Source organism: Psammomys obesus, unplaced genomic scaffold (genome assembly GCF_907164565.1).
Source record: "Psammomys obesus unplaced genomic scaffold, mPsaObe1.curated_primary_1811, whole genome shotgun sequence".
Classification (NCBI taxonomy): domain Eukaryota; kingdom Metazoa; phylum Chordata; class Mammalia; order Rodentia; family Muridae; genus Psammomys; species Psammomys obesus.
In genome coordinates, this window is record NW_026596088.1 from 8,753,027 (window position 1) to 8,777,277 (window position 24,251).

At 45.8% G+C, this 24,251-nt stretch overlaps 1 protein-coding gene across 2 annotated transcripts; it reads left to right on the top strand.

Moving 5' to 3' along the window:
* The first annotated feature begins 4,930 nt into the window (after positions 1 to 4,930).
* Gde1 (glycerophosphodiester phosphodiesterase 1) lies at positions 4,931 to 24,007 on the top strand. Of its 2 annotated transcripts, none has more exons than XM_055627592.1 (6): positions 4,931 to 5,311; positions 11,762 to 11,937; positions 15,843 to 15,948; positions 18,259 to 18,351; positions 20,510 to 20,721; positions 23,418 to 24,007. In XM_055627592.1, the coding sequence occupies exons 1-6, from the start codon at positions 5,051 to 5,053 to the stop codon at positions 23,563 to 23,565; spliced, it is 996 nt and encodes a 331-aa protein (XP_055483567.1). In that variant the 5' UTR covers positions 4,931 to 5,050; the 3' UTR covers positions 23,566 to 24,007. The 2 variants fall into 2 exon arrangements, with proteins under 2 accessions (XP_055483567.1, XP_055483568.1); XM_055627593.1 differs by having other exon boundaries at positions 5,245 to 5,311; positions 11,766 to 11,937.
* Positions 24,008 to 24,251: the final 244 nt, after the last annotated feature.

Below are 24,251 nucleotides of genomic sequence, written 5' to 3' on the forward strand. Positions count from 1 at the left end.
GATCCAGGCAACCGCTGCCACCGCCACCAGCTCAGCTCCACCCTTCAAGGCCGTTACTTCCGGTGGCAGTTTGGCGGGCAGTTGAAGCAGTTGGGCCTACATGGACTACAATCCCCAAAGTGCACTGCGCACCAGCAATCGCAGACAGGATCTTTACGCAAGCGAGATGCACACTGGGAAAAGTAGTCTTCACTGCAAACTAAGATCTTAGACTATAAATTACAAACAATAGGACTTCTCAAGGCCTAAAGCCCCAGAAGTGTTCTCGGAACTTGTCAGATATTTTTGGTTGCTTATCTGTATAGAGATAGCCTCTTCCTGTTTGGTTGATGGAAAATGTACAGCATCCACCAAAAAATCTTTTTCTGTAAATGGGAATTGTTGCTGAATCCCAGATGCCAACTCAAAGCTTAGTGTATTTGCGCTCGTTTGCAGATCATTTGGGGAAAATGTCCAGAAGAAAAGGTAATAGGTTCAAGTTGCCAGAAGATAAATCCACAAATATGAATAACTTTTGACTAGCTTTTTTGATTTAATGACACCGTTTCCATTTTGTAACTGTGCTTTACCTTCTGCCCAGCGCTCATTTTCGTATATGTATAGTGGGTTTTAAATCGCCTACCAAGAATGGTTGTGAGACATAAATGAGACATTTTTCTACAGCACCTACTATGAAAATCTCTAAAAGGAGGAAAGAGTGGGTTGAGGAGATTCTCAGTAAAGTGTCTGCCACACAAGCATGAGGATCTGAGTTGAGGAGCCTAAAAAAGGGTGGAAACTGACTGAGAAAGACACCAAACATCCATTTCTGGTCTCCCTATACATAAGAACTCATGCCAAAAAAAAAAAAAAAAAAAAAAAAGGAAGGCAGAGGAACAGTGGAAATGATAGAGGACATGAGGGAATGCCTGTCCCAGTAACACTGGCCCAGTGGAATAAACACAGAGATGCAGAGAGAATTATCCCTCAGGTGAGCTTTTTGTTTTGTTTTGCCACATCGTCTATTGCCACATGGGTTTCTCTGTGTAGCCATGGCTGCCCTGACATTGTAGACCAGGCTAACCTCGAACTCACAGAGATCCCCCTGCCTCTTCAGGCATGCGCCACCACCACCCAGCCAGGTAAAGGCTTTTAATAGAGGCAGTGCCTCAAGAAGAAAGGATGGCGTAAAGGAAGGTACGAAAGACAATGCTGACAGAAACAAGAGCATCCCATAGCAGAGAATGAGACCTGACATGGGTCCAAGGTCCAGTGACTGTCCACTAACCTTGAATTCTTTATGTGTAGACCTGGAACTCCTGTGATCACCCTGTCACTGCCTCTCATGTGCTGGAGTTATGAGCTACCATTCCAAGTGGAGAATGAAATATCTCTTAAAGAAATCTCTTCCTCTTGTGTGTGTTTGTGGTTTTCATTTTGTTTGTTTGGGGAGTGGTTTTGTTTTCATTTTGGGATTTTGTGAGGGGGGGTTGTTTTTCTATTTCTTTGGTTGGTTGGTTGGTTTTTGGTTTTCAAGATGGGCTTTTTTTTTTTTTTTTTTTTAAGCCCTGGCTGTCCTGGAACGTGCTCTGTAGACCAGGCTGGCCTTAAACTCAGAGATCCATCTGCTCTGTCCCCTAGTAATGGGATTAAAGGTGTGTGCCACCATGCCCAGCTCTCTTCTTAAGAAGTTTTTTCCTTATTAAAATATAGATCAGGGGGCTGAAGAGATAGCTCAGCAGATAAGAGCACTTTACTCTTCCAGAGTTTTTAAATTCAATTCCTGTCTACCACATGGTGGCTCACAACCATCTATACTGGAAATTTGATGCCCTCTTGTGGCATGCAGGCATACATGCTGATAGAGTACTCATAAATAAAATAGATAGATAGATAGATAGATAGATAGATAGATAGATAGATAGATAGGATGATAGATAGATCCATCAGGTCTGGAAGATGACCCCATCAAGTGCCTCCCCGCCCCACTCCCCACAACCACAACCACAAGGATAAGTTTGATCACCAGAATCCACGTTCGCTTCACTGACACACACTTGTAATCTCAGTGCTAAGGAGATGGAGACGGGTGAATTTCTGGGGCTTATTGGCCAGCCAGGCTAGCCTGCTTGGAGAAGCTCCAGCCTATTCACAAAAGGTGGATGGATGGTGCCTGAGGACCACACCCTGTGCTGTCCTGTGACTTACACACTTCTACATGCTGGTACACGTACACACACACACACACAGAGACCTGAATATACCATTCCTGGATGATGATCACTCAGATCTGGCTCCAGAAAGGGGTCAGAGCTATGGGGGAGGGGAGTTGTTTGTTTGTTTGTTTTTCACCATAGTTGCAAGTGGCTGAAGTGGCTTCATATCACCATTGCTCCTTTACTACTCTTTAGTTTCATCATCAATAAAATGAGGTGTTCTACCAGGATCACAAGACCCTCAGAGACCACCAGGAGACGACTTGATGCAAGAGAGCTTTATTACAAGAGCAGTTGAACTCGGGACCCTAGTCTCACTGATGCAGCAGTAGAGAAGCGGGACCCTGAGCCCTGAGTGAGCAGGGTTTTTAAAGGGAAAGACTGCAAGCAGGGGGACACATGCCTTGGCATTACAGGATTGGGTAAAAGTCAGAGGGGTGAGGTGATCTCCTCTGAGGCACTTAATCACAATTGCCTAAGGCATATAATCACAATTCCTATTCTTCTAAACTATATCTGGAACATTGGGGAGAATTTTCTCAGCTGATTCCCAACCGATTCTCATTGATTGATGCCAGGGGAGATTGTCTCTATTTCTTACTAAGTATTTCTTCTGTGATATTTCCTGGAGGCTGTTGCTAGGAGAGTTAACTTTGTTTTCTGCCAAGTGTACATTCTGTGATATTTCCTGGTACCTGAGTTCAGCTCCCAGTCAAGATGGCTCCTCATTTCAAAATGGAGTCACCCAGGCTAACTTAAACTCTTCAAGGGATCATCCAAATTCCTTCCAGGTTTACAGTCAGGTTGTGCCTGGAAAAGCCTTCTAAAGTCAATAGAAATCACTCTTCTGATATAGTCTTTATCTTGAGGCCACTGAAAGAGCAAAATGTATATTTGGTGCTTGTCAGGAGACTTGCCTGGCACATACCGAAATGTTAGGCATTAGCAGAACTGCCACTATTGAGAGTGGCAGTGGGGTATGGGCCATGCTGCCACTTGATTCTTTTCAGAGACCTCCAGTCAGGTGAAGATAAGGTTCTTGACTTCACCACAGAAAAGATTTTTAGGATGAGCCATTATGAAACAGAGTTGGAGTTTATTAGGAAGAGTTTGTTGTGTCTTAGCTACAGCTGTGTATGTTTTAGTGGATCTCCTTACCACTTAGGTAGTTCTTAAGAAAACTTTTCCTTCCTCTTTTTTTTTTTTTTTCGAGACAGGGTTTCTCTGTGTAGCCTTGGCTGTCCTGGACCCACTTTGTAGGTAGACCAGGCTGGCCTTGAACTCACAAGAGATTGCCTGCCTCTGCCTCCCTGAGTGCTGGGATCAAAGGCATATGCCACCACGTACGGCTAAATGAGATTTTTGGGTTTTTTTGGCTAAATGAGATTTTTGTTTTATTTTTATGTGTGTGATTTGTCTGCATGTATGTCTATGCACCACATATGTACAGTGCCCACAGTGGCCAGAAGACGGTGTCAGAGCTTCTAGAGCCTTAGACAGTTAATAAGCTACCAAGTAGATCCTGGGGTGTGAACTCAGTTTCTTTGAAGTACTCCCAATCATTGAGCCAGCTCTCCAGCCCAATACATGAGATTTAAGGTGGCTCTGGGGGCCCGCTGGCAAGAACTACAATCCTTAAGATAAAACCATGGGTCACAAAGGTCACACAAACAGGTTAGTGCATTTTTACTGTCAGTGAGAGTCCTAGCGAATTGCAGGTTTGCATCTGGAAAAGAAGAAAGGGCATGTGTTATCAGACCTTTAGCAAGATTTGTTGCTATGTGAACATTCTAACTTGAAGCACCTCTATGTAAAAGGAATTTGGCCTACATGTGCAGGAATTCTTGACTCCCAGTCAAGAGACTTTAGCCACACTTCTGGTAGAGGTTCTTCTTTCCCAAGTCCCCTTGATTTTTCTTGTCTTGTTATCGTGCTTAGAATACTTTCCCCAGAGGAAGGTACTCCCATTAAGAGCAGACATCTTGTGTGTCCCAGTGGTACAGCCCTTGCAGGAATAAAGATATTCCAAAAGACACCTGAAAGTTTCCCTTCTTGATATCATTTTGAGGCATGGACTCCAGGAAATTGGAATTTCCCCAGGAGTCTCATGTTGGGGGGAAGGAAAAGGCTTAGAGCCTGTGGCCATCCTGCAAAGGAACTTGTCTTTTTTGTAAGTTCACACGATTCTGCTTGTCTGTAACCTCTCAGGACAGACTGGAACTCAGTGGGTCAGTGGTGGGCCGTCTTCTTAGCTAGGCACGCCTCTTGGGTGGGTGTCACTGGACCTCTTCCCAATGTGGCCATTTCTCTGCTTTTTACTATTTGATTGGTTCACTGAGCATAGCTTATAACAGCTCCAGGATAACTTAGCTTACTATAGGCCCTGGTTGTGACCCGGAAGAACTCTAGAAACACTCCTGGGTATAGGAAGAAATAGATTATAGAAACTCTAGAAACATCTTGGATAAACAGGGTTAAGCATCCTGTTCCTTCAAAGTCACCCAGCCTTTAGTTTCCTCGAGGTCAGATACAGGTCACTAAGAAACCCTGGCAGTGTCTCCCTCCTCCTGAGCCCGAAGGCCAAGGCTGAAGTCCTGTCCTCAACCAAATGCACCCTTGGAACCCAGGCCTGGGCTTGCCCCTGTTGCCTTGGCAGCGGCTCCGCCTCCCCACCTTAACGCTAGAGTTCCTGGACTCTGATTGGCTGGGGGGCGGGCTCTTCCTCGAGATGGGTCCGCCGCCGCCATAGTGCAGGGCTGCTCCCAGCGGAGGGTTCCGGCAGTGGCCAGTACCTCGGCTTCTCTGTGTCACCCGGCAGGCCCGGGGCTCTGGTCCGTGCCGGTGCAGGCGCCGGCATGTGGCTGTGGGAGGACCAGGGCGGCCTCCTGGCCCCCTTCTCCTTCGTGCTGGTGCTGCTGCTGGTGGTGACGCGCAGTCCCTTCAACGCCTGCGTGCTCACCGGCAGCCTCTACATCCTGCTGAGGCTCTTCAGCTTCGAGCCGGTGCCATCCCGCCGGGCCCTGCAGGTGCTCAAGCCCCGTGACCGCGTGTCCGCCATCGCCCACCGCGGCGGCAGCCACGATGCTCCCGAGAACACGCTGGCTGCCATCCGGCAGGTGAGCCCCGCACGCCTCGGGCCTGCTCCGTCGCTGGCCTTTCTCCTCCGCATCCCCGTCCCGCATCCCTCCCCACTTCAGCTAGTCCCAGAATTCCGCAGGTACTTGTAAGATTCCGCAGGTACTTGTAAGACTTGGTGTGTGTCAGACGCTGGGGTGACTGCGAAGGCAAGGCTCCTTTGACGGGCTGTCATCGGAGTTGGAAGAGATAAGATAGGATACTTTAAGGGTGGGGGTTATGCAGCCGAAGTCTAGGAGTGGTAGGGAGTTGCCGCAGGGTAGTGCTCTGTGAACTAGAGATTTGTGAACTGGAACTAGAATTACAAGGGGCCTGGGGTCAGTGGGAAGTGTTCCAGGAAATGCTAATGGCAAGTGGTCCTGAGATGAGGCTTATGTTGGAATAGCAAGGTGACAGCAAGCTTGTGTGTGGTCTTGGCTTCGAGGAATGGAACGAAAGCGGTGTGGATGAACTACGAATATGAACCAGGTCCGATAGGTTCTTGTCAGTAAATGGGATCGTTCTTTTTTCTCTCTTTTAAGACAGGGTTTCTCTGTGTAGCCCTGGCTCTCTCCGAACTCGGATCCACCTGCCTCTGGTGGGATTAAAGTGCCGAGACTAAAGACATGCACCACCACCACCCAGCAAGGTGGCCTTATCCAGGGTGTGTTTTTGTCCTCTGCATTACTCGCTCTTTCCAACACACCTTCCTAATCAACGCCAGCAGCCAGAATCCTGTCAATATTTGTCTGCCTTTTCCACAAGGCACCCCGGAGAATTTTGGATTTCCCCTGTCCTTGTTAGGTCTTCTGTCTTTATGTTAATGTCAGCTTGCATGGCAAGAGCATTAAGGTGGATTATGCATTTATGTGTACTGTAGTCAGCCTCCATACACGTTGGCTTTGCATCCGTGGATTTGATTGTAGATTTAAAAAACAGCATGAGAGGAAATGTGTGGGGTGATGTCACAGCTTGACTACTTTCAGAGTAGTTAGTTTGCTTTAGGCCTAAGAACTGTGAGAGCTGACTTGAGGTGTACAGGAGGGCGTTCCTAAAATACATGCAAATACTACAGCTTTTATTCTTTTGTGTTTGTTGTTTGGTTTTTTCAAGACAAGGTTTCTATGTGTAGTCTTGGCTGTCCTGCACTCACTTTGTAGACCAGGCTGGCCTCGAACTCACAGAGATCCACCTGCCTCTGCCTCCCCGAGTGCTGGGATTATAGGCTAGCACCACCACTCCCAGCTGCTTTTATTCCTTTTTTTTTTTTTAATTGTTTTGTTATTTTTGTTTATTTTCTGAGACAGGGTTTCAGTAGCCTAGGCTGCCCTGAAACTGGCTCTGTAGACCAGGCTGGGCTTAAACTCACCAAGAACTCCTGCCTCTGCCTTCCTAGTGCTAGGATTAAAGGCTTGCACCATCACACCTGACCTTTTAGACAGTTGTACATCTGGTCTTCTAGTTTCTTTCAGACATAGACTAAATGAGAAAACTGTGACTCCAAAACACAGCTCCTTCCAGAATAAAGCCTTCTGATTGGACATCTTGATGCTCTTTGGCATAGATTAAGATGTTTTCCAGGATATTTGGACTCTCTAGTTTCTTTATCCAGCTTAAGTAACTTGCTCATTATCCAATACTCTCTTCCTTTCAGCTGTGCAAAGAAAATACAGAGCAAGCAGGACACCCTAGTTTCAGCCCTGTCCTCAGTTTCCCAGTTTGTAACATGAAAGAACAATGGTGTCTATGAAGTAGGTGATGGGGCATCAGTGAACTACTATACAAACTAAAACCTAGTGAAATCCCATGTGTGAGCTATGTCCCAGGATTACAAAGGTGGCCTGATGTCGTGTAGAGTAAAGGTGAAAGAATTAAATCTGGGGTAAGGACAGGAGGGCAACCTCTGAGTAAGTGGAGGGCAGGTGTATGCGCATTGTCAGGAGAAGAAAAGCACCTGATGGTCATTGGCCCCACTTCCACTTACATTAATTGCCTTAAAGAACACTCACTGAGCACAGAGAAGGTGTCTAAGTATTTGTTGGCAGCATATTTGGCCAAGACTGTGTTTGCCTGGATATTAGTCACAGTACATGAATGAGGAAACATATGTTTGAGACGAAAATACAGTGTTTCGCGTCCTGCTGTGTCATAAGGAAGTAAGGTGAAGTTTTCTGTATGATGAGCACATCACAGGGAAATGACAGGGACTCTAACATTAGATTCCTAGTCTGAAGAGCAGATGAAATGTGACAGTTCCCCCTGCTAGAATAGCAGATCATTGGGGACCATCTTTTTAGCTATGACTGTATTTAGCTGCCATATGCAGGCTGTAGAGGACAAGGCTGTGTCCTCCCTCATGACTTGTAAAGACAGTGTTTTCGTCAGATTTGGGTTTTGTTCTGTCCTTTTCTTCCCTTCTCACACTTGCAGCTCATAATTTGTATTCTTAGAAATTCTGCTAGGCACAAAGCTGTTGTGACTGATAGAGTCTCGGCTAGGTAATATGCTAACTACTCAAAGAAAACTAGTTAAATGTGAGATGAATGTATTAAAAACAAACAAAAAAGCAGCTGGGCAGGTGCACACCATTAATCCCAGCGCTCTGAAGGCAGAGGCAGGTAGATCACTTTGAGTTCGAGGCCAGCCTGGTCCACAGAGTGAGTTTCAGGACAGCCAGAGCTGTTATACAGAGAAACTGTCTCAAAAAACCAGAAAACAAAAGAGAGAGAGAATGTTCTGCTTTTGCAGCAGACTGCCTATAACTCTAGTTCCAAGTGCTCCATCACCTCCGGCTTCCACAGGGGCCTGCACTGTACATGCCCCTCCCCCCCACAGACACACATGCATATAATCAAAAGAATTTTTACAAATATTTTTTAAAGATACACTATTGAAAATGGTGGCAAAGAAATACAATTCTGTCCACAGTCTGCTCCATCTGGACTGGAGGACAGCTTTAAAAGTAAAACTTATTTCTGGGTGTGGTGGCACAGGTCTTTTATCCTGGCACTCAGGAGGCAGGGGCAGGGGCCTTCTGTGAGTTTGAAGCCAGCCTAGTTATGTTATCTATAGCAAGTTTCAGCCTAGCCAGGGCTATATAGAGAACCCTGTCTGAGGAGATTATGTTGTGTTCTTCCTTCTAAAAACCTCTGGTTGCAATTAGGAAAAAAAAAAATAATCTAAGCTCCCTTGCTCTCTCCTGCCTTCCTGTCTGTCTTTTTGCTGTTTGTTGTTGTTGTTGTTGTTGTTTTTGTAGTGCCCAGGCTGAGACCCGAAGCTTGAAGCAAGCTAAGCAAAGCACCCTACAGGTGACCAGCCTTCCCAACCCCTTGTTCTCTCTTCTCCTTTCTCAGTAGTCCTGACCTCTATGTTCCAATCACCCAGTGTTTAGGATGTTTTGTTTGGGCTTCATGGACTTGAACATCCACCTTCAAATGCCCTACAGAGGAGTCACTGTCCATTTACCTAATGGGTGTGGGTAGAAGCTTGGCCTCCAGAAGGCTAACATGGCTGTTCGCTGGTGTTTATGGATTACTTGGGTTCTGCTGGTCAGTCTGCTTGCCACTGGCCTCATATTGGGCAGCTCTCATTGTGTTTGCCAGGTGGCTAGGGCAGCTGGAGGCATCACATTCCTAGATGCCAGCATCCAACCTAATAGGAATATTCCACTCCCCCCCTTCTCTCTTTCTCTCTCTCTCTGTCATACACAGCAGTGCTTGTTGTGAACACAGGAGTAAGCTGAACACTGAGTCAAGAATGAGCCTGCACTAACTGTAAGGCCTTAGGTTTGGATAGCACCAGCGCCTCCTTCCTACCTGAGGCCTTTGCATTGTATTTGCTTTTTCTCCTGCCTGGAATAGCTGTCCCCAGGATATCCTCCTGTTAGAGCCAAGGGCAAAGCACATTGAATGTGCTCACCCACTCTCAAAAACTCTGTGTTTTCAGAATAACCTTTTTAGGGCTTGTGGGGTTTTTTTGTTTTGGTTTAGTTTGGTTTTAATAAACTGCTTAAAAGACAATAGATAGATACAGTGGTGACATCTTTAATCACAGCCTTCAGGAGACTGAGGTAGGAGGATTGTGAGTTCAAGACCATCTCAAACTACATCGTGAGACCCTGCCAAGGGCTGAAGGACTAAGTCAGTGATAGCGTGTGTAGGATGTGGGACTGGATCCCCAGTACTACAACAGAGAGAGAGCAGAGAGCGAGCATAAACTAGTGGTCTTCATTCATGTTAGTGCTCTTTTTTAATATATGCATATGTGTGTGTGTGTTTGATTGGTTGGTTGGTTGGTTTTTTGAGACGGTTTTTCTGAGTAGCCTTGGCCGTCCTGGATTCACTTTGTAGACCAGGCTGGTCTCCAATTCACAGAGATCTGCCTGCCTCTGCCTACCAGAGTGCTGGGATTACAGGCGTGTGAGACCGTGCCCAGCTGTTTGGGTTCTTCTTGAAATACTGTGTCTCACCTTGTTTATTTGTGTTGTGATCAGATAACCTTAGTGAAGAAAAGTACAATTAAATGTCTAGCGCAGTATCAAGAAAGGATATTGTTTGTATTATAGTGAAAGAAATGCATGCTGTATACTGAGTTGTAATCTTATGTTATAAAATATAACCCATGTTGATTCACAGTATATTTTAACTTAAACTGAAGAAGGTTGTAACCCTTAATATTGTAGAGCCTTGTCATCAGATAGATGGAAGCTTTCTTTACTAGAAAGGCTGTCGCTGAGCTTATCTTTCTTGCCATAATAGATTGCCATAATAGTGGGGAATGCCAGCACTGAGCTGGGTACCGAGCTCATTATAGGCCCTACTTCCACGTCATCACTACTCGGGAGCATTACAACAATGTCATTAACGAAGAGGCTGAGGCTGGGGCAGATAGTAACTCAACCTAGGTGACAGAGCCAGAGACAGAATTAGGAGTGCAGGGGTCTCACGGTCACACGAGATGTAGCTGTGTAGCTCTAGTAGCAGGGTGGAAGAATATTGAAACACAGTAGAAAACCCTCCACCCTTAAACGTGACCAGTCAATCTGACTCATTATCTTTGAAATGCATGCTTAAAGGGCAGAGTGCATAACCATGGTGAGCCTGCCTTTTGTTAATATTTGAAGGGGCATAGAGCTTAACTATGGTGAATCTGCCTCTTTAAATGCCTAAAGGGACAGAGTGCATAACCGTGCTGGGTCTGTGGAGCGCTTACTGCACAGCACAGCACCGCATGTTCTTCACAAGCACTTCAGTGTGCTCGGGAAGGAGCAACAGGGAGTGCCACTCAGGCCAACCTTGAGCTGGCTAGACCTGCAACAGAGCCATTAATAGTAAAGTCACAGCGTTTGAGAGTGCAGCCATGCTACTTCCCGCCTTGGATACTGCGGGCAGACTTCTGAATCTTTGTCTCGGTCTTCTCATCTGAAAAATGGGCTGTTACCAGTATTGCTTAAATAGTTTGTTGTAAAAATTAAATGAGTCCATACATTTAAACATAGTGATTTCCAGGTGTGGTAGCGCACACCTTTAATCCCAGCACTTAGGAGGCAGAGGCAGGTGTATCTTTCTGACTTTGAGACCAACCTAGTCTGCAGTAGTGAATTCCAGGCCAGCCAGGGCTATACCTAAAAACCCAAAAATAAAAAATAAAGCACAGTAATTCCTGGAAAGTGGAAAAGGCTAATAAATAGTAATTATCGTAACTTTATCATCATGTATGTATTAAGGCTTTTTATTGTATGCTATGTACGTGTGCAGTGAATGAAAATGAAAACCTGATCATAATATGCATTTCCTTTGTTCACCGCGATGGGGAAGCTAAGGAGGCGTGGGCCAGTGTGTTTCTAAGGGATAGGATTTTATTGTTTATTTACTTGCTAGGGGGAGGCACGCCGCCACTGAATTTACAGTGGGGCCTAAATTCTTTTTACATGAATTCTAATGTACTTTGTGACATTTATCAACTTCTTGGCCCACAGCCAGGGCTGCAGACATGGTCAAACAGTTGTCCCTGATACACAGTCCTGGTGTTTCTGAGAGAGGATGAGGTTAAACTAACAATATTGGTTCATTTTGTTTACACCAGAGTTGTGAAGTAGCTGAGTAGCAGGGAGATGGAGCAGTCAGCACCACTTCCATCTAAGTAGACAGACTGTAAATCTAAGTGTTCAAAGCCGCCATCGCCAGACAACACTTGGTGCCAGAAGTCTCCTTGTTTGGTACCATGACAGTGTGAAGAGCGGCAGCTCAATCTTCTTAAGGACTTGAGAGTGTGAGGGCTGAGGCAGCGTTCACATACGTAGGAAACAGGTTCCTCTGGGGAGCTGCCTGGAAGAGGAAAGGGACCAAAATCTGGATGGTTACCTGCTTCAACAGCCCTGTTGCTTCTTTCAGGTTTGGATGTAAGGTGGCGGCTGAAGCTGTTGATGTTAACATTGCTGGTGTTTTTTTAAGGCAGCTAAGAATGGAGCAACAGGTGTGGAGCTGGACCTCGAGTTTACTTCTGACGGAGTCCCTGTCCTGATGCATGATAACACAGTAGACAGGACGACAGACGGGTCTGGCCGGCTATGTGATCTGACATTTGAACAAGTTAGGAAACTTAATCCTGCAGCAAATCACAGACTCAGGTGAGTCCCTGGCGCCATTACACAGGTCCTTCAGCTACCACTTCCTGATCACAGATAGACACTGGCACCTTCTGAGTATGTTTGCTCTGGGAGTTTTTTCATTTTAACTTAACGGGCCTCCTAAGTAGTAAGCACACACCAGCAACAACAGAAACACTGTGTGTACCTGTTTGCATTGCAGGGTCTCTGGTCTCTGCAGCATTATATCTCAGGATAGTGCTGTCTAAGTTCTAGGCACTAACTGAAGCTTACTCTCTGCCATCCTTTAAGTTAGAATCCAAAGCTGAAAACAATGACTTGTCAATCCTCTTGCCTTCAGATACAACAACTCATTCTTTAAGCTGGTCAATCATGATTCCACCATTAAATAACTCACTAGATCCTTGCAACACACTTCTGAGGAGTCTTAGACTGTAAGGAGGTAAACTCCTGAAGTAGTACTGCCTCGTTAGATGGCATTCCTCTGCTGCTGCACGCTCCAGCATGAAGGCACTTAAGATCTTGGCGTGGTTTGTAGAACTAAAGAACTGAATTATTCGCTCAAGTGGAGATAAATATTTACGCTTAAAAACTGTAGGTAGCTACATTAATCTTGCTACAGACAACTCTGGAAAAGTTAAATGATCTATTCAAGAGTTGATGATAAATTCCTGTAACAACCAAAATTTGATCGGTAATCCCAGCACTCCGGAAGGCAGCAGCAGGCGGATCTCTATGAGTTTGAGGCCAGCCTGGTCTACAAAGAGAGTCCAGGACAACAAAGGCTACAAAGAGAAATCCTGTCTCAGAAAAGAAAAGAGAAGAGAACCAAGATTAGAGTCTTGATTTTCCAGTTTCAGTTAAAACAATAAAAAATCATGGACTCACCGTACTGTTTCTGGTTGCCCTTCATGTCTCTTTCTTTTTGTTTTGTTTTGTTTTGTTTTGTTTAGAGACAGGGTTTCTCTGTGTAGCCTTTGCTGTCCTAGACTCGCTTTGTAGACCAGGCTGACCTCGAACTCACAAGTGATCCGACTGCCTCTGCCTCCCTGAGTGCTAGGATTACAGGCATGCACCACCGCACCCAGCTTGCCGTTCATGTCTCTTAACCCTGTAAAGCTGAAAAATGTGTGTATATGTTTAACTGGATAAGGTTCTCTAATGGTATCAAACTTATATTATCTGTGTATGTGTGTGAGTGTGCGCATGAACACACATATACATATGTTCAGAGCTAGTTCTGTAAGATGTTCCAAAAGAGCCCTGTTACAGATCTAACTCTCTGTCCCGAGTACTCTGGAAGATGAGCAGTCGCACCACCAATCATTGCCTTTGTCTCAGCATGTCTGAGTCCCAAGGCCACCAAACCCTTCCTTCACTTCACTGACAGCTGTCGTCCACACCCAGAGAAGTGAAGCACTAGGCAATGTGCTTTGAAATGGGGCCATTTACATCTCTCTCCTGCTGCCTTTTAAAAATGTTTCTATTTGTTTATTTATTGTATGTATATGGGTGTTTTGCTTGTATGTATGTCTCTTATCACGGGTATGCCTGGTACCCGAAGAGGTCAGAAGAGAGTGTCGGGTCCCCTGGGACTGGAGTTGCAGACATTTGTGAGTTGCTGTGTGGGTGATGGGACTTAAACTTGGGTCCTCTGGAAGAACAGTCAGTGCTCCTAACTTCTGAGCCACCACTCCAGCCCTGTCTTCCTAGATAATACAAACGTGCTCATTGTCTTTAGCATAGTGTCAGTTCCCTGGCAGTGGCCAATACTCCTTGAATGTTAACTGTCTGACCCAGTGATGGAGGTCTAATCCTCTGAAAAATGATTCAGACCAAAAAGAAATTAAAGTCAGCAAAGCCAGCTGTATTTAGCGCTGGAAAGAATAGCGGTAACCTGAAATTCCAGGGCCCATGCCCTGAAATTGCTCTTCCTGTTATCAGACACCTCATTGCCCTCCTGTGTTGAACTGGAGGCTGGCCTTAACATTACTAACAAATAGCCATTAGGGGGGAGTCAGGGTCAGGGCTCTGAGCTGGCCACCAAGCCTAACAACCGGAGCTGTCCTCAGGATGTGTCCCACGGCATGGTGGGAGGAGAGAACCCACTTCCACAAGTTTTTCTCTGACCTACACATATGTGCCATGGCATATGTGGCCCCCCTCTAAATAAATAGATGTAATATCCAGATGTGATGGCTCATGCCTTTAGGAGGCAGAGGCAGAGACAGATCTCTGTGAGTTTGAGGCCAGCCTGGTCTACAAAGCCAGTTTCAGAACAGCCAAGGCTGTTACACAGAAATACCCTGTCTTGAAAAAAACAATGTGAATGAATGGATGGATAGATGAATGAATGAAATAAAAAATTTAAGATGTCAGGTTTAAAGTTAACACAGCAAAAAACTGTGAGGGTCAGTATCACCATTTGGATTCTGCAAATAAGGCATAGTATTACAGTATTATCTTCATTATCTTCATGTCTTTCACATAACTACTTTTTTTTTTAGATTTATACTTATACAAGCGCCTGCAAATATGTCTGTGTACTGCATGCATGTCTGGTTCCTGTGTAGGTGATGGAATAGAACCTGGGTCTTTCACAAGCACAAGTGCTTTTAACTACTGAGCCAACTCTCAAGCCAACTCATAACTACTTTCCTTTTTTTTTTTTTTTTTTTTTTGAGGTTTTGTGTGTGTGGATAGATGTTTTGCATGCAACATATGTCTTTGCATCATGAGCGTGCAGGGCTTAAGGAGTACGGAAGAGGGCAGCAGATCCTCCAGAACTGGAATTACAGACAGTTGTGAGCTGTCATGTGGTTGTTGGGAGCAAGCAAAGATTCAAGGCCGGGTCCACTGGAAGGGTACCCGGTGCTCTTAACTACTGAGCTATCTCTCCAGCCCCACATAAGCACTTTTGATTCTAAAATTATAACAGATAGCCTTCCCAATGATTGACTCCAAATGAAGAACTTGGCTTATTTTAGAACCATGTTTCAGGGAAAATAGGTATTTTAACACTAGCTAGTTAGGTGTGGCCTGTGCCTGTGAGACTGTGTCTCAGCAAAACAAAATAAGGGATGGGAGGGGCTGGTCAACAGAACAGCAAGCTTAGGGCTCCCCCTCTCTCTGCATGGAGTGGACAGCAGCACAAGTGCCTTGGTAACATATAATATCCATGCACTTTTTCAAGTCAAGATCTAATAGTAGTAGTTTGGAATGGGTACAGATTAAAGCATGTAAAGTGAAACTTCATTATGGGAGGAAGGCTGATTTGTTATGCATCAGGCACATAAGCATCTTCTTTAGCAGAATATCTATTCTTTTAGGCCACTGGTTCTCAACCGTCCTAATACTATGACCCTTTAATACAGTTCCTCCTGTTATGGTGACTCTCCCCCAACCATAAAATTATTTTGTTGCTACTTCGTTACTGTAATTTTGCTGTTATGAATTATAATGTAAATATCTGTGTTTTCTGATAGGCTTAGGCGACCCTTGTGAAGGGTCATTTGACAACCCTCCCCCCCCCAAAAAAAGGCCACGACCTGCAGGTTGAGAGCCACTGTTTTACGCAAACAGCTACATAGCAGCACAGCTAATAGAGACTTATATGCTAGGATGGTTTTTTCTACTTAAGGAAGAATTTACTTAAAATCAAGTCCCTGAGTTCTCGGCAGGTGGGTGTGCTCCTCTGATGATCAGGTTACTAGTGTGTTACCAGTTCTGTGGAAGTGCCATCACTCACATGGCAGAGCTGTTGCTGTTGCTTTTGCTTTTTGGTTCAGTACCTGAAGTAAATTACCTGGCTGTGGTGTGGTTGAAGAAGGGGAAAGCACTTTTGGCTTTTGTTTGGGAGATTCCAACAAGCCTTGCTCTTTTTCTGTGCTCTCTACTGTGAGCCATCCCTCTCTCCTCTCTTGCAGAAATGAGTTCCCTGATGAAAAGATCCCTACCCTGAAGGAAGCCGTTACAGAGTGCCTCAAACATAACCTCACAATCTTCTTTGATGTCAAAGGCCATGCAGATATGGTACAGTTCATTCCATGGACTTTGCTTTTTTAAAAAGATGTCTTATGTAAGGCTGATCATTTTCAAAACTAATCATTTTTTTAATCTATTCTTTTTCCCTGTTTTTATAAGTTATGCTATACTTACTTAATGGAAGTATAAAATGCAGTTTACCTGTTTGAAGTTTTGGAAATGTCTGTAAAACCCGACCCTGCTGCTCTGTTGCAGGAGTTACTAAAAGGCTCCACAAAAGGAAACATTTCCAAAAGCTACAATGCAGACAGGAACAAGGCACTTCTAAAGCAGACCTCTCCCGCACAAAGGAGTTAAGAATTGCCCACAGGCCAGTTTCTCGCATCTGCTTCATGGGGTGAGCACATTGGGTAGGACCCGCATTTAAAAGGAAGCACTGTACTCAGACCTTCTGACAGTGTGTGGACAGAAGTGTCTCTCTGTGTGATGCCGTCTCTACGTGCAGTTCTGTTATTGAGCTGAGCATCTATACTCTTCTCAGAAGATTACTGCATTTTTTCAAATGTGTATAAAATTCCAAAAAAACAAAAATTTAGAATACGTGCTTGTGTCCACAAAAGCCTGTTGCATTGGGAATCACTGGTAAAACAAGTTCTGATGATCCTTGTCTAGTAAGCAGCTTTTCCAAAACAAATACTTGTCCCTCTTTGGACAACCTGAGTATTTTTCCCATAGCCATAGTTGTTAGTGCTCATCACTGGAGGAGAATTCTTACTAATCGCAGGAAATAATTTAAACCAGTTATTGGAACCAGAAGTCTGAGCACAAGTGTGCTCTTGAATCTTACTACAGTCAGCTCCCATTTTGAAGGAAAGAGGAGAATATAACAATTATTATCCCAGTAAACCGATGGTTACAGGTGCTTAGGTTTTCCTGCCAACCGGAATCTCCTGAAGCACCTATTCTACTTAAAATAGGCCAACTTGAAGATTTTACAGGCCTCATCAAGGCAGGAATGCTGACGATGTCTAGCATAAGGGCCAAGTAAATTTCTAAATATTTGGTGTCTGGGATTGAACCTGGGGCCTCACCCATGCCGAATGTGTGCCTGCCATGCAGATGCGCACACAGCCACAATGCATGTGTTTTTAGTGAGCCCCTCGGGCTTTGTTGTTTATGGACCTTCAGCCCTGAAGCCAAGGGAGCCCTAATGGGTCCCACAGGTCACCCAGAGTGTTGTCCTTCATGTCTGGTTTGGTTTGTGTGTTTGTTTGTTTGTTTGTTTGTTTGTTTAATGGGGGATGGGAGTAAGAAGAAAACCCTTCAAAAGCCTTCAGTCTCTTGTCTCCAGAAGAGTGCTTACCATGTTCAGTCAAGGTTGGGTAGAACACCGATATCTCACTGATCAAGGTGGCAGGACCAGGGTAGATGTTGGCAAGAACACTAAGTTAATAGAGCCCTGAAGCCAAGGGTACAGGCTTTGGAGCCTGCCAGACCTCGACAGGTCTTGCTACAGGGTCAACTCGACATGTTCCACTTTTCTTTGTGGCTAGAAAGGGAATAACGAAACTGCCACATGGGGTTGTGAGACCATAAGTTCTCACCCAGTTTGTTAGTGAAGCGGAGGCAGGGCCATTTAACTTCTGTGTTCCTTTCTACTTCAGGGAACGTGTCATGCTCCAGCGACAGTGATGATGTCTGTGCTGTCTGGTGGCTCCTAACAGTGTTAGTTGCCACTAACATTCATTCAGAAGGGATTGTAGATATTAGTTTTGAAACTATTTCTTCCTTGCCTATTAGCTGGGCTACATAGACAGAGACTTATGTTCCTCTTGCGGAGACTTGAAAGACTTCTAGCTTTTTCCCATACTGTCCCCACCCCCACTCCAGCTGCTACCCCTGTGTTCTCCATGATGGATGGTGGGTCCTTTCAATCCCCTGTCCTGGGCAGGTCACCCTCTGGAGTCCCCATCTGGGAGCCTCAGGCTTCTAGGCTAGGCAGATTGTGGTCATGAAAAAACTCTTCCTAGTGGCGAATCCAGAGCCTGCGGAAGGACGTTTGCAGCTTTGCTTTCAGCTTCTTCTGGCCCATAGCTTGCCACAGTGCCCCAAACTGTGGCTCCTGATGAGCCTCTCAGTGTGGTGATAATACAGCAGCACCTGGCTGCTTCCTTCTGCTGCAATGATTTTAAAAATACCTCAGTGTCAGTGAAGGTGGCCACTACTTTCAGCATCCATGTGTGTGTGCGGCGTTAGCAAGCTGCTGATTCAGTCACTAGCATTTGAGCTCAACATGTAACAGCTGCTTGCTGGCATGTGGTGTTCTGGTAGATTTTAACTGTGTGACTCTATGTACAGGCTTCTGCTGCTCTAAAGAATATATACATGGAATTTCCAGAGCTGTACAATAACAGTATGGTCTGCTCATTCTTGCCAGAAGTCATCTATAAGGTAAGTCAGACGTTTCTTTGTATGTCACGTGGGGTAGTTGCTAGAGGTAACAGTGGGTTCTGTAAGCATAAGATAGATGCCTTCCCTGAACTGAATGCAGCCAGTCAAGAGGCTCTTCCTCTGTGAGCAGGGAAGTCCCCCAGGGGTGCTTGCTCTCGCTGCTTTCTTGTGTGCATAGCCCCTCTTCTAAGCACCTTTTCTTAGCCAGGCACTTTAGTGTCCTTTGTGTTACCTTCCTAAATATCAACAGAACAGAATATGAGTCCACAGCCCCACGTCCAAAAAGGTTACAGCAAAACATGCCTTAAAACTGACTCTTGCCAGTGTTGTAGGACTCCCTCAGCATCCCAACACTTGAAGATGGAGGCAGGAGGATTTGAGTTTGAGATCTGCCTGGGCCATATAATGAAACCCTGTCCCAAACAAAACAAGACCTCTCGTATACAGTGTTTCAGATGCACATGAACAATGTTTAGTACTGGAACCCCCTTTAGCCATGATCTTGCTTGTTTCCTCTCTGCCCCACTGATCTTCCCCAAGAAGCCCTTGCTTAGCTTCAGATCATCATAGATCAGAAAAATAGAAATTTCCATGTCTCAGAAGTTCCATGAATGCTTTTAACTTTTTTCAAATAAAAAGTAGATATTTATATTTTTTTAAATGCTCAGTTGCATTAATATCCAAATAAGGTATTCATTTTCAATCTTAAAATCTGCAATTTTGCTTTCCTCCCTCTCTCCTTTACTTCTTCGCCCCTACCCTTCCTCTAGAATCCAGATGTCTGTGTCTGAAAGTGCATGTGTGTGCATGTGAGCTTGTGTGTTGCTAAGGAAATGCTCTGCCACTGGGCTGTGTTTCTTGTCCTGCAGTTATTTATGCTGTTGCATTTATCCCTGTTTGGGGATTGCACGCGTGTGATTTTACGGACTCTGCCCCACTTTGCTTCCTGTAAGCTAGTGACTTGTTCTAGGAACTCACACAGTTCAGGTTGCTTGTTCTTAGCAAGGTCCTGTCTTAGTAGGGGTTGTGTGCCCATCAGGAGGCACAAGTCATCTCTTGGCCTGCGGCTTTTATTGTGGGGTTCCTGGTGTTCATTGGCCAGGTCTGTCAGTTTACTAGGAAGTTAAGAAATGTTAATATTTTATTCAGAATCTAAAATTCATCTGTAAATGAGACCCCTCCTGATCTATCATTTACTTCCCCTATAGACAGAGAATTTTCTTAATCTTTCTCTTCACTTACTAAATTTTTCCAAAATTATGAGTTCATCTCTGGCATCCTTCCACTATGGTCAACAGAGCATGCATTGGAAATGTTTGCAGTGGGGCGGTGCAGGCCAGTGTAGACCTCGAAGGTCATGGGGTTTACAGACACGTGGAACCAGGCTTGCCAGGCTCTCTTGACCACAGGGGCCTTTTGAGCATGTCCAGCTGAGAGCACAGCCTGGGATACCTCTCCCAGGCTGCCCCATTCCTGTCCTGCCTCTCCCCAGTCTCCTCACAGCCCTTCCTTTTCCCTTCCCGCCTCAGTCCTGCCATGAACAGTGTTGAAATTAACCAGCCCATCTTGAAATGATCATTGCTCTATCCTCATTAAGTTCTGAATTTAGATTGCTATTTGATTAATTTGATGAAAAGTCTGTCTTCATAGCGTTATTAAAATGTGATCTTAAAAGTTGCACATGGTGGTGCACATCTGTAACCTCAGCTTTTGGGAGCTTGAGGCAGGAGGATTGGTGTGATTGGCCAGCCTGAGCTACAGAAGACCCTGTCTCCAAAAACCTAGACAAATAAACAAATAAAACTTGACCCTGTGGTTGACATTTTCTCTCTCACCTACCCTGTTTGTTTCTGACTAAACTCAGGGCCTTGTACATATTACCAACCTGCTGCTGGGCTCCCTCCCCATCCCAGTTCTGTCAGCTAGATAGGAGTGCAGTTCCTGTAGGGCTGTGAGAAAGATGTCCTCAGTCGTACTCCATATTGAAGCCCTACATTTACTGTATTTGTTCTCAAAGGATTTGTGAGAGATGACATACTTAGTAGCCATGGGGCTAGGTACTGTAGCCTTCTCGTCAAAGGAATATTTGGTAAATCTCAAATACTGAGAAATTACAACTTAAGAGACAACCATTTTATTTTCCAAAATTCCTTTTCAGATGAGACAGACAGATCAGAGGGTAATAACAGCCTTAACTCACAGACCTTGGAGCCTGAGCCACACTGGAGACGGGAAGCCTCGCTATAAGTCCTTCTGGAAGCAGTCCACGTTTGTGGTGTTGGACATCTTGCTAGACTGGAGCATGCACAATATCTTGTGGTACCTGTGCGGGATTTCAGCCTTCCTCATGCAGAAGGATTTTGTCTCCCCGTAAGTTGGAAATTGTTTGTCTCTGGGCCTCACGTGTTCTGAGTGCTCTTTCTGGGAAGGAGGTGTTAAAGAAGTGAGCAGACTGGGTTGTTTCTAACTCACAGATCGTCCCCCTCTCCCCAGCTGTGTCTGGTAAGTTAGAGTGCCAACTGCTAGAGGTGTGTGGGAAGATGTCAGGTGGAGTTCACTTAGTCACCACAGGCCGCCCAGATGGATGGTCTCGATTTTATAGGTTTTATTTGTTTGTTTCCGCTTATTTGTGTGGTGTTTGTGTGTGTGGTGTGCACGCATGCCTGGAGCTCACGGAGGCAGCTAGTCCAGCCAGCCTACTTTTCCTCCGGACCCGTCTCCACCTCCTGAGTGCTGGAATTGCATGTGGGCTGCCATGCCTCCCAGCTTTCATGTGGGGGCAGGGACCCTACCCTGACTCTCATGCTCGAATGACAAGCCCTTTTTATTATTATTAGTTTTAAGATAATAAACCACAGTTTATTATACTACATCAATCATTCACTATGTCTGTAAGTTCTTGCTGGATATGTAAATGTGTAAATATGAGCTGACACATCAGAGCTCATCTCATCAACCACCTTCTTAGCTTTGTTTTGGTGGTTTTGCCTGGCAAGCACTTTACAGTAAGCCATCTCCCCAGCTGGGGTTTGTTTGTTTGTGTTTGTTTTGTTTTTTTGAGACAAGATTTCTCTGTGTATCCTTGGATGTCCTGGAACTCACTCTGTAGACCAAGCTGGCCTCGAACTCACAGAGATTTACCTGCCTCTGCCTCCCAAGTGCTAGGATTAAAGGCCTTGTACTACCGTGCCCAGCCCCAGCCATATTTTATAGCATATTTTAAAGAAAGAAAAAAATGGAAGTGATGGTGAGAGTGGGCGTGCACTGCTATGATTGGCTGCCCTTGAAAACTAGGCAGGGCAGCGCTGCAGCAGAAACCTGCTTACGGCACAGCCTGTGGCTCCCATTCTCCCTTCTGCTCATCTCCTTCGGCCTGTCTGTTCTCTCACCTGCTGACGTCTCTTGAGCCTGTGTTTTGGCAGTTTTACAGCTGTATGCCCACTGTCTAACTCCATATGTCTTACAGCTTGCTCATGCATTCAGTTCAGCAGCCATTTGGTTATGTGCTGCCAGGTGCTCTTTGAGGAAGCTGGGGGGTGCAGTGGTGAAGAAACAAAGCCATGCTCTCTGCCTCCTGGAGGTTAATGTTCAGTAGGACAGGGATGCCAATCCAGTGTGGAGGCCAGTCAATAGAAAACCGCAGTGGAAGGCTGGAAAGATGGCTCGGGGGTTAAGTGCTTCTTGTGCAAGTATCAGGATCTGACTACAGATCCACAGCACCAAGTGAAAACCAGTGCAGCTGCATGTGTCTGTAGCCCTGGTGTTCAGAAGCTAGACCAGAAGATCCTGGGGACCAGTCTAACTGGAGCTTCAAGCCCTGGGTTCATTGAGAGACCCTATCTCAAATAAGATGGAGAGCATCTGCAATAGTGAAAGACAACCCACATCAACAGCTTCCAGGACAGCAGGGCCCAGACCTTTTACTCTGACCTAGTGTAGAACAAGGCGGGGATTCTAGGGAGGGAATGATAATTGTTACCATGGTGGCACAGGCCTGAAATCCAAGCAACTCTGGAGGTTAACATGGAAAGATTACAAGTTCAAGACTAACCTCGGCTACAGTGAGAACTTGTTTGAAAAGGAAGGAGAAAGGAGGGCTGTGATTCAGTTGAGTAATGAGTGCCTCCCTGCTTGTCCGAGGCCTAAGTTCAAACTCCAGCTTCTCCGCCAGCTGATTGGTAAAGAATATCCAGCCCTATTGCTGTCAGGGAGGGCCAGTGTTGTGGGGCCCCGTGAGGAAGTGGGCATGGTAGAGGATGAGAGACACTCGTGTCCCTTTTATCTGGCCTCCCCAAAATGGTTACGGGGCATCTTCGTTCAGGGAGTCTCAGCTACACACAGGATAGCTCATTCGTTGTGAGAAATAACCAGCTCTGGAGTATGCCCTGTGGGCTTTTTGTCTGGAGTCACTGAGTCATCTTGGACCTGTGGATCTGAGAAGATGTGATTGTTCTAGGCTCGCTGTTTGAGGGCACATCAAGTGCCTTTTTATTGCTACCTTTCCCCTAGCATGGAAATGGAGACACTCAGGATAGGGTCAGTGCGCTTTCAGGAGTTGTGCAGCTCACCAGGATATACGGGGCAGTGTGCCGGAATAGAAGGGAAGAGAGGAAGGAGCAGAACCCTCACGCAGTGTGTCGTGGAAGGCCTTGTTCTGCAATACTGAAAGAACTGGGGCAGTGTGCTTGCTGTAAGAGGACAGAGACAGGCCAGGCCCAGTGTCCAGGACTTGGTGACTGTCTGAAGTGTCTGAAGCTGGGGTGATGTAAAGGAGGCACACAGCATGCTGGGTTCCTAACACTCTGCTGACTATTAGGAGCTTAGGGCACCCTGGGCTCTCACCATTCTCCTGACTATTAGGAGCAGAGGGCATGCTGGGCTCTCACCATTCTCCTGACTGTATTAAGAGCAGAGGGCACGCTGGGCTCCCAGCCTTCTGACTGCAGTAGGAGGTCAGCTGGAGGCTCTCTGGGAACTGTTGACACTCACAGAACACATGTTTGACCTCTCTCAATTCCAGGGACAGCTGCCCACTCTAACATAATCTATTTTTCTCTTTCCTCCAGGGACTATTTGAAGAAGTGGTCAGCTAAAGGAATCCATGTTGTTAGTTGGACAGTCAACACTTTTAATGAAAAGAATTACTATGAGTCCCACCTTGGGTCCAGCTACATCACTGACAGCATGTTGGAAGACTGTGCACCTCACTTCTAGACTCCCTGGGAGGAAACACAATTGCAAAACTGCCTGGAGGCCTGTTGCAGGGACATCAGAACTCTGTTAGCACAAGCCCTGGGGACCCTGGCTCACACTAGCAATAATCATATTTTCACCCCGACAAGCAGAAACTAGGCGTGGCAGCCGTGCTCCAGGGAAGGCTCAACACTTGTCCTTAAAAATCTGGATCTGCAAAAAGACAGGGTGGCCCCACCCCAACCCTGCTGAGGGTACAGAGGCATGAGGATGAGCAGAGTCGGTCCTGCAATTAGGGCGCAGGCACCAATGCATGGAGCTTGCACGATCACTCCAAGTTGACTTTTTAAATCTTGCCATACTTCAGTAATTCACTTATTTCCAATATTTGTTGTCAACTCCGTTAACAGCAACTGTAGGTGACAAACATGTGACCATACTAATAAAATCATTGAAAGGTGAACAGAGGGCAAACTGTGTACCAAGCCTCTGGTCCTACGGTGGCGGGGACTCCGGGTCAGGGGAGGCAGGGGTTGGGGGTTGCTCTGTGCATCCTGGAGGCCTCACCCTCTACTGCTTTAGTCTCAGGGCGAAAGAAGCCTTGACCACTCTGTGGCCAGCTGTCATAAGCACTTCCGACCACCAGGGGGCAGAGCGGCAGCTTTCCCGGCTTGCTTGACCAAGCTCAAGTACACACAGGTTCTTGG